The sequence below is a fragment of the Dendroctonus ponderosae genome, unplaced genomic scaffold (genome assembly GCF_020466585.1).
Source record: "Dendroctonus ponderosae isolate FM_Combo_2020 unplaced genomic scaffold, Dpon_F_20191213v2 Dpon_F_20191213_2, whole genome shotgun sequence".
Taxonomy (NCBI): Eukaryota; Metazoa; Arthropoda; class Insecta; order Coleoptera; family Curculionidae; genus Dendroctonus; species Dendroctonus ponderosae.
Window position 1 is genome coordinate 5,510,502 of NW_026018165.1, and position 8,887 is coordinate 5,519,388.

At 33.7% G+C, this 8,887-nt stretch overlaps 1 protein-coding gene across 1 annotated transcript in view; it reads left to right on the forward strand.

The window, feature by feature from the left end:
• LOC109538329 (DIS3-like exonuclease 2) overlaps positions 1-8,887 on the forward strand; it is a 12,420-nt gene continuing 3,533 nt past the window's right edge. The window contains exons 1-10 of the mRNA XM_048664254.1: positions 1-365; positions 624-1,039; positions 1,123-1,324; positions 1,383-1,504; positions 2,441-2,600; positions 5,561-5,787; positions 5,913-6,117; positions 6,196-6,323; positions 6,422-6,596; positions 6,741-6,918. Of these exons, the coding sequence (XP_048520211.1) occupies positions 194-365; positions 624-1,039; positions 1,123-1,324; positions 1,383-1,504; positions 2,441-2,600; positions 5,561-5,787; positions 5,913-6,117; positions 6,196-6,323; positions 6,422-6,596; positions 6,741-6,918 (1,985 nt within the window). The 5' untranslated portion in view covers positions 1-193. The remainder of the gene's footprint in view (positions 366-623; positions 1,040-1,122; positions 1,325-1,382; positions 1,505-2,440; positions 2,601-5,560; positions 5,788-5,912; positions 6,118-6,195; positions 6,324-6,421; positions 6,597-6,740; positions 6,919-8,887) is intronic.

Here is an 8,887-nt window from a genome sequence, read left to right on the forward strand (position 1 = left end):
TGTTTACACATGTCATTTGTCATCATCAAAATCTAAGGTTATGAACCGGGTGAAAACGATTTCTTATGTTATGCCGAATATTGCTAACAAACAAATTTAATTGAGCTTAATTGAGCGTACTGTTTTAATATTTGAAGTGTATGTGTTGTTCTCGTAATTTCTCATCTCTCATAAATTCGAAAAGTAAGAAGAAATGCAACACGAGGAAGCGGTCTCAGGAGGTGAAAACCAGACTTCTCAGCGTCTCTTTGAATATGTCGATAAAGCTTTTCCACCTTTGGGAACTTTAGGCCGTAGAAATGTGTCAAAGTCTAACAATGCGGATCAGAAAGGAGCTAAAAACAGGAACAATGACAATACATCAGGTAATGTGTTGTTTTTTTAAGACGTCTATAACAAGTTTTTTTGAGTTATTTTTGTAATGTTCACAAAATCCATTTATCATTTGAAAAATTTGAATCAGTGCCTTTGGAATTACAATTTCTGGAATGCAAATAGGCCACTAAATAATAACCTTTATAATAATATGCATGTACCACATGTTCACCACTACATAGGTAGCATGGATTTGTTGCTCATCAGCTTGCAGCGTTACTTGCAATTTAATTTTCGATTTTTTATAGCCCCACAAAGTAAAAGAAACCGACGTCGTAAACGAAAAAGCAAAAATAAGCCAGACGAACAGGTCCGTTCTTCATCACCCAGATCAATCAATTCAACATCCCCAGAGTCGGTTACTCATTCCAGTTTCAGTGAAAGTCAATCATCAACATCTTTTCAAGCCTTAAATGTTACCGAAGAAACGTCTCCAACAAATCTTTTAGGAGTGCAAGGGGCTTCTTGTTCCGTTTTAAGTGAAAATATATCTCCAGCACTTTCCCAATCTTTGGATGTTAGGCAAGAAATGCCGGACTTAAACCCTCTGTGTCTGCAAGATACTTCACCTAATACTAGTCCAAATGCTAATCAACCTTCAACATCTACTCAGTCTTCAGATTCGTTGGAGACAGTTCCAAAGTCTCGAGAAGCAGACCAAAAGGTTTGATGAAAATAATAATTGTGTACATAATAATACATTGTTTCTTTAGAATATTAGTTTTAAATAAAGTAACTAATTTTCAGGGTGAACCAGTTGTTGATGCAGGTTCTGTCACTTTTAGTATTCATGCTGTGAAAAACTCACAAACTGGACGATTTTTCAAAGTGAGAAACAAAACCCACAAATTCATCAATCTTAAGTCTTTCCTGGCTGACCAATCACAAACATGTGTATTTGAAACAAATTTAGGGTCATTGTCTGCATCGCTAGAAGCATTGAAATTAGGTAGGGATTTTGCCGATTGTTTCAATGTATTTCATTACTAATATTTTGATTTATATAGAGTCAGGCTACCAAAAAAAACGCAAGTATTATGACAGTGTTGATGTTACAAGTAATAGTGAAGATAATACAGATACAACAGAACAGAACACAAGGAATGAATCATTCACTGATGAAGTGCAAGTAAGGCGTTTAAATCATTGCTATGCATGTGGACAACATGTTCCTCTCAACGTTGCATTGCTTATGATGAATGCAAGGTCTTTTTGAATTTATGATTGATTTAAAGCAGTTCTCTTGGATTCCTTTAAATTCTCCAAAATATCAATGTGCATAACCGGTTTAGAATATCAAAATAATTCATTGGAATTAGTGTTTCAATTGATAAAGTGGTTTTTATTGAACAATTTCCTTCATTAAACTAACTACATTTTTTAAATTTCAATAGGATCTTTTATTTAGGCAAATTAATATCTGCTATATCACAAACTGTTTAACTTATTAGTTTCGGCCATGGAATTATTTGTATACACAGTGTTTCTTGATATTATAAAACTTGTAGTTTGCTTTATAAACTATCCTCAACGTTACGAAAGTATGAAGGTGTTGCAAAAAAGTTAATGCGGAAAAAGAATTTCATAATTTTTACGTGAACTTAACTTAAGACGTTACTTAACACGTTGTGGAATGACTGATTGGGGTCAAATATGCACAGTTTTGTTTTGTAACTTGTTGCCGTTTTAAAGGTAGTTTCATAGTGCATCTTTTGAGCGAGCTACTCGCGATAGCTAGCTGAAAATTTTTATAACAGATTTTAAAAAATCTTGTCTTGGTGCTAATTTTTTCATCACTAAGGAAGTATTGCAATCCATGAATAACATGGTAATCTCTTGGTGCCAGATTCAAAAGGAAAATATAATTGTGTCTTCATAAAATACCTGTAAAATAATCTTTAATTTATGTTTTTTTTTCTTGAAATTTAAAATGACCGTTTTTCTGTAACATTTTTGGACATTTAGTTTATAAAGCAAGCTACCATTACTTTTTCCATGCGGAATCACACTGAAATATTCGCATACCATTAAGGAACGATTTGTATAAATGGGAACTTTTATGTAGAAGTCTCCAACTCAAAAACAAGACATTCCATTTAAAAGCAAAGAAACGAGAAGAAGAGTCGGGAGGAAAGAGTATAAGAGACAGCAAATGTTGAAAAAGGCAGCCAAACTGAGAGATGAAACATTTCCTGAAACTTTAACTGCAGAATCTGCAGAAGAAGGTAATTAAGCGTACAAGTGGAGGTTTTAGTTTAGTACAAGTGTGGTTTGTTTTGCTTTACGATTTACTCTTTGATGGAGTTACGAGTAATAACTAAATGCCAATTCAACCTTGTACTGATTTTTTGGTGATTTTAGTGTTTGTTGCCATTTTATGATATGCTTGGTTTGCTTGAAAACATATATGTAATTCTTACCTTTTATGTGTAAATATGTTTATGTCACGTAAGGATGTTTATTCAAGGTAAAACTGTAGAACCTGAACAACAGAGGGCCAACACAGGTTCTTCAGGTTGGAACATCTTTCTATTGACTTTTTTGGGATATTGACTAGTTAAATGAGGCAGAAAATTGAGCTATATAAAAAAGTTACATCTTGTTTCTTTTTATTCTCCCAAGCCCTAAAAAAGTGAAGTCTAAAATTTAAAGATTCTGTCTACATAATTTGGTATGTGGAAATGTTATGAAGAGCCCAGAAAAATACTAACTAATAAAACCAAATATTATGGAAGGTCAGAACAGTTATAAAACCTTAATGCCTATACCTTGAACATTTTGATTCTACTAAAAATTGGCGTAGTTTTTGGTTGATTAAATTATTTACAAATGTGTTTTAACTTTAATAACACTTTATGACAATAAGAATTTTGGGCTCTAAACATATAGGGTGGCGCAATGAAATAGTCAAACACTCACTTATTACTTGAGACTGACAGATCAGTTCAGTCATATTGGAAATGCATACATGAAAAATACGAATTTGTGAAAACTTCGGAAGCTTTCATTAACTACACCACGAAATAGGAGTTTGGAATTTTTTGCTCTATAGTAGGCCTGGGTAACACTGTGTTGAGTTGCGCTATTGAGTTGTTGCCTCTCTCTTAGTTAACGAGTTATAACTCATCGGTTAATGAGTTATAAGTCATTTATTAAAGCTTTACGAGACCCGCGACTGAAATGTTCACATCTAAAAAAGGTTCATCAACATTTTTTCTGAGTAACGTTTTACTTCTTTGTTTAAACAACTAAAAAAAGCCATTTAGATTTTCCCAGCAACAGAACTGAGTCAAGAGAAAGTCGACAAGTTTTCTTGTAAAATCAATATTTTAATTTTTTTGGCATAAAATATTCAGTTGCCAGTATTTTACAGTAAAACGTTAGGAAAAATGCGGTTTTTCTGTTTAGAGACAGTGTTGTTTAGAAATATTGACCTAAAAGTGAAGAAACWCCAGTTTTCAAAAGTTTTCTAAATAAATCATTATAAACCTTTGCATTTTCAGTTCAGGGAAATATTTTTGGAGAAAGACCCAAAAATAATTATAAGGGTTTTTCCATAATTCGAAGCTGCAAAAAGTTACAAGAAATTTTGCAAAGCGGTTAAGAAGGCGAGTGTTTCAATAAAATTTATCTTTTAATTTTTTATATAAAATACCTGAAAATGGTCAGTATTTTAAGTAAAAATAATGCAATTTTTGCGTAGAAACAATTGCTTAATAGAAACTTTGTTCAAACTAGAATGACCTGAAAATTTACAGGAACTTTAAAAATCTTCAAAGCAATCAGCAATGAGGCGAACTTTCCAAATATTTTTTTTTTAACTTTTGCTCTCACGTTTTGTCGTTTTTACACGAAAATTCTAATTACTTTCGGTAAAAAACTGAATAAAATTATTTGGTTTTTGTGCCGAATTCGCTGAATGAGTTTTCTAAAGTTCCTTTGAAACCGATGAATGAGGCGAATTTTCTAGCAAAATTTTATTATTTTTGTTGAAAAGACCCCATTATTGTCAGAAAAGATGAAAATTATCAGAAAATAATATTTTTTTGCGTTTTCGATTTAATATTTTTAGTTTTGTGATCGGTTTTGGAGAAAATCTTAATTGTTTTCGGCGAAAAACGGGAGGAATTTATTTTTGTTTTTGTTCCGAATTGGACGCTGAAAAAAGTTTTGTAAAATTTTTACAGGGTTATAAATTTAGCTTGTAATATTTCGACTCCATTTGAAGCCTACAGAACGTCAGTATTTTTAAGTAAAACTATAAAAAAGCGTTTTTGAGTAGAAAGTAAAGCAAAAAAAATTCGGTCAAAACTAAAAAACTATATTTTTTTAACAAACCTTACAGCCTTCAGAGGTATGGAGGTGACGAGATTTCCAAATAATCTGTTATAAACTGTCGCTTCTTTGTGTTCGTTTTTTGATTAAATAGTATGTATTTGATTTTTGTTACCAATTCGAAACTGGAAAGGGATTTCAAAACTTTTTACAAAACGACAAAGGATTTGAAATACATTTCATAAACTTTCGCGGAAAATACGTTAATAATAACGGAACTGAGTTACTGCGCTGGTGCGTTGGGTTGGCGCACCAAGCCATTTGCGTAGCACTGCGCCAACTCCTAAAAATTCACTGCGTTACCCAGGCCTACTCTATAGTCATGCTCTCAGCGTGACAAAACGGAAAATTTGTTAATATTTGCCAGGTTCGGAATATCGAGGTTTTGATTATAAGCAATGTTTGTTTCGCATGCCATATTTGAATTCGGAAAATCTGATTTAGAATCTGAAACTTCTATATTCAAAATTAATTTCTATAATTTACTAAAATTTGTTTAAAAAAAGGGTGTGCACTGCTATTTGACCGTGACTTGCTTTTCTGATTTGATATTTTAAGACTTCGAAATTTGTTTGACGACTAACGCAGTTAAATCAATTATAACGGTTTAGCGTATGAATTACTCAATGCACTAGAAATTCAAGACAGAGATAAAAAAAGCTTGTTCGTTTTCTTTAGAAAATCACGGTTAACGTGTTTGGATATCTAAGTCAATCAGCAGAGTGTTTTATAACGGCCATTTGATGGGGCCACCCTATATAAAGTCCTAATAATCATATATTTGTAGATAATGAACTGAACAACTGTACTCTATTTAATATAACTAATAAAATAAAAACGCTTATTTCAGGCGAGAAATCAAGCGATTTAGTTCGTGGTTTTATTAGAATAAACCAGAAAAACCCACGAGATTCGTTTGTCAGTCATGCTGACTCTACTCAGGCTGATTATTATATCAGGTCAGTTGCGGACCGAAATAAGGCTTTGGATGGAGACGAGGTTTTACTCAAACTCAAAGAAGACACAGAACTGTGCGAGGGCAAAAGAGTAGCAGTGGTTGTATACATCTCAAAAAAGGTTCGTCTCTTTAACTTCCGGCCAAAAATGCTGTTATAAGTGAATGTGCACAAATTAATTGATAATAATTTAGGTTTTTTGCATTCAAAAAACTAATTCAATATATTTGAATTACATTAATTTAGATTCATCCTCGTATAACAGTAGGAAATTTGCAAATGACGACACTCTCAGATCATGCTTTGTTTATTCCAAGGGATAAACGTATGCCCAATATGTTAATTCCTGATACCACGTGGCCAATTGGTTTCAAAGATCACGTCAAAGATTATAAAGATGTTCTTTTTGTGGCTAAACTGGTAAGGTGGTTGAAACCTAACAGAGCAATAGGTAAGAGTGAAAAGCGGTAGTTTGATAAAATTCCATTAAATGTTTCAAGATTGCCTTCTCATTACTTTTTTCTTCTAGGTTTTATCACTGAAACCCTCGGACGGTCAGGCGATTTACAGGTGGAAACAATGGCTATACTTAAAGAGTTTGCACTGGACATCACGCCCTTTTCGCCTGAGATGATTCAACATTTACCCAAAACTAAGGTATTTCAACCTAGTTTAAATGCCTTTTAGACGAGAGTGAAAGCAAAACTATCGATTAATGATATCTGGTTAAAAGTATTTTTTCAATTCATTTGCAGGACATTGCAGCTGAAGAGCTGGAATACAGGGAAGATATAAGAAAGGAGTGTGTTTTTACCATTGACCCATTGACTGCTAGAGACTTGGACGACGCAGTTTCTGCTAAAAAGTTGCCAAATGGACATTACGAAATTGGAGTTCATATTTCAGATGCCAGCTACTATTTACATGAAGGTAGCAAATTTAAAAAAAAACTTTTCCTTAGCCGGAGTATAAATCTGCAGTTACTAGATAAATGCTCGGAATTTTCATTCTATCATTCAGAACGCAAAAGTATTATTATGACACAAAAAATGCAGAAGTATTCAAAAATTTCAGGTACACCATTGGATGAAATGGTAAGTTCAAAAGCGACCACAATATACCTGGTAGATTCGGTATATCATATGTTGCCTGTGGAACTTTGTCTACATTGTTCACTGCTGCCTGGAGATGATAAACTTGCTTTTTCGGTGTTTTGGGAAATGGACGAACAAGGTCAAATTTATAACACAAGGTAGATAAATGTAGTCTAATTGAATAACACGTATTTATGTATGAACTGGTGCTGATTGCCGTATCAATATTATATACAGTGCCCGCGTAAATAATGAGACCCCCTTTTTCTTTTTGAACCTTAATAGCTATTCTCACAAAATTTGGGACGCCTACATAAGATCAAATTGTCCATTTTTTGACATGAAAATGACTACTGAAAAAATGTCAAAGTGACAGTTTTATGCCATTTTCGTTTATTTTTTTGTATGGAATAGGTAGTCAAGTGACACCTTGTTTTGAAGGTCTGTTCATCCTCATGCCAACCTTCAATTTGTAGATCATTTATTACAGTGGTTTTGACCGATTGTCAACTAAATATCTGATAAGCTTATTGTTATTTCTAACGATGTACAAAATTGTTTTTGTATCTAAACCGACTCCACCCTAATTGTAATTATCACAGACAGCAAGGCCTACCCAGATAATTTTAAACTTTATAAAATGAGTGTCACGCATTTATCATCAGAAATCATCCATTTATCAACCCAGAAAGAGAGCTTAACTTTTAAGAATTATATTTATTAATTGTTCAAAAATGTATCCGTTAGAGGCCTGGAAATGGTAAAGTTGATGCGTGAATGCATCTCTAATTTTGCGAATGTGTCTCTCGGTATTCCAAAGCCAACGTTTCTTCTTTTTTCTCTAAGGTTTTCAATTGAATCAGGTTTTGTAATATAAACTTGGCTGTTGAGATACCTTCCAATAAAAAAAACTATTGGTGTAAGATCGGGCGACCGTGCCAGCCATTCGACGCATTAGGAAATACTGTATTTAGCCATTCCCTAACTGTTCTTGAATAATGAGTGCACCGTCCTGTTGGAAAACTATATCATTGAAATTCCTCCGGATTGTCCCTAACGATTCTTTGTATCCAGATAAATCTGGTTTTGGACCATCTAGAAAAAGTCCACCGGTAATATTCTGATCAATAAATATGAGGCCGACAACAAAGTATGTCAGCTCAAACATTTAATTTTTCTACCGGAATTGTGTATGGGTTTCTCAAAATACGCGTGAGTTCACATTAGACCAATACCGTATATTCTGCCTATTCACAGTTCGAAAAAAGTGGATTTGTCAGAAAGCAAATTCGTCTGACGTAATCTGGAAATTAAACAATTGTTTCGCACATGAGTTTACAAAACTGCACCTTCCCATCCGGACCATCTTCTGTTAGCTGATAAACCAGAGTGATTTTGTATGGAAGGAATTTGTTTTTCTTAAGATATTTTCGCACAGTTGTTGCTGGGACAGCAGCGTGTTCAGATAGCTGCTGCAAATTGGTGACACTAAAGCTCGATTTATGGTGCTGTTCGTCGTTCGTAGTTCGCAGTTGCCGCAGTTCGAGAAATAAACATACGGTCGCGCAAAATATGTTTATTTTATAGATAAACTATTTTTTTTAAACAATTTATTTAAAATAACTTTACAGACGTTCTATCATCGACAGAGTTTTGTGGAAAAAAGCGTTAACATAGTGAATTGTCTCAGTTTTATAGTTAATCAGGAATTTATGTACGGCGGAACCTAGTCAGCGGTTTCTGTGGGAACTGCTGTTACTAGGCAGGTTCTGTGTGAACTTGATGGTGTAACTCCTCCCTTCTTAAGCTGAGAAAATACCGGAGGGATGTTTCGAAGTATCGGAGGTGAGGTCATCTTCTTCTTTGGATTTTCTTCTGCATACCATCACTAATCGCTTTTTCTGCGTCCAAACGATAGTGATTACAATCATAAACATGAGGCTGGTTAGAAGTATGATGAGGGTTATTGACGTTTGTTCCATTGGTGTAAAATCTTCTTCCACCAGTGAAAGTTGATTTGCCATGTCCTTTAATTGATAAATTTCTTTTAAGTTTATTTTGCTAATATTGATGCTCTGGTATACTTTGGATTCGGAAAATAATGTTATATTCAAATCGGGTAGAATT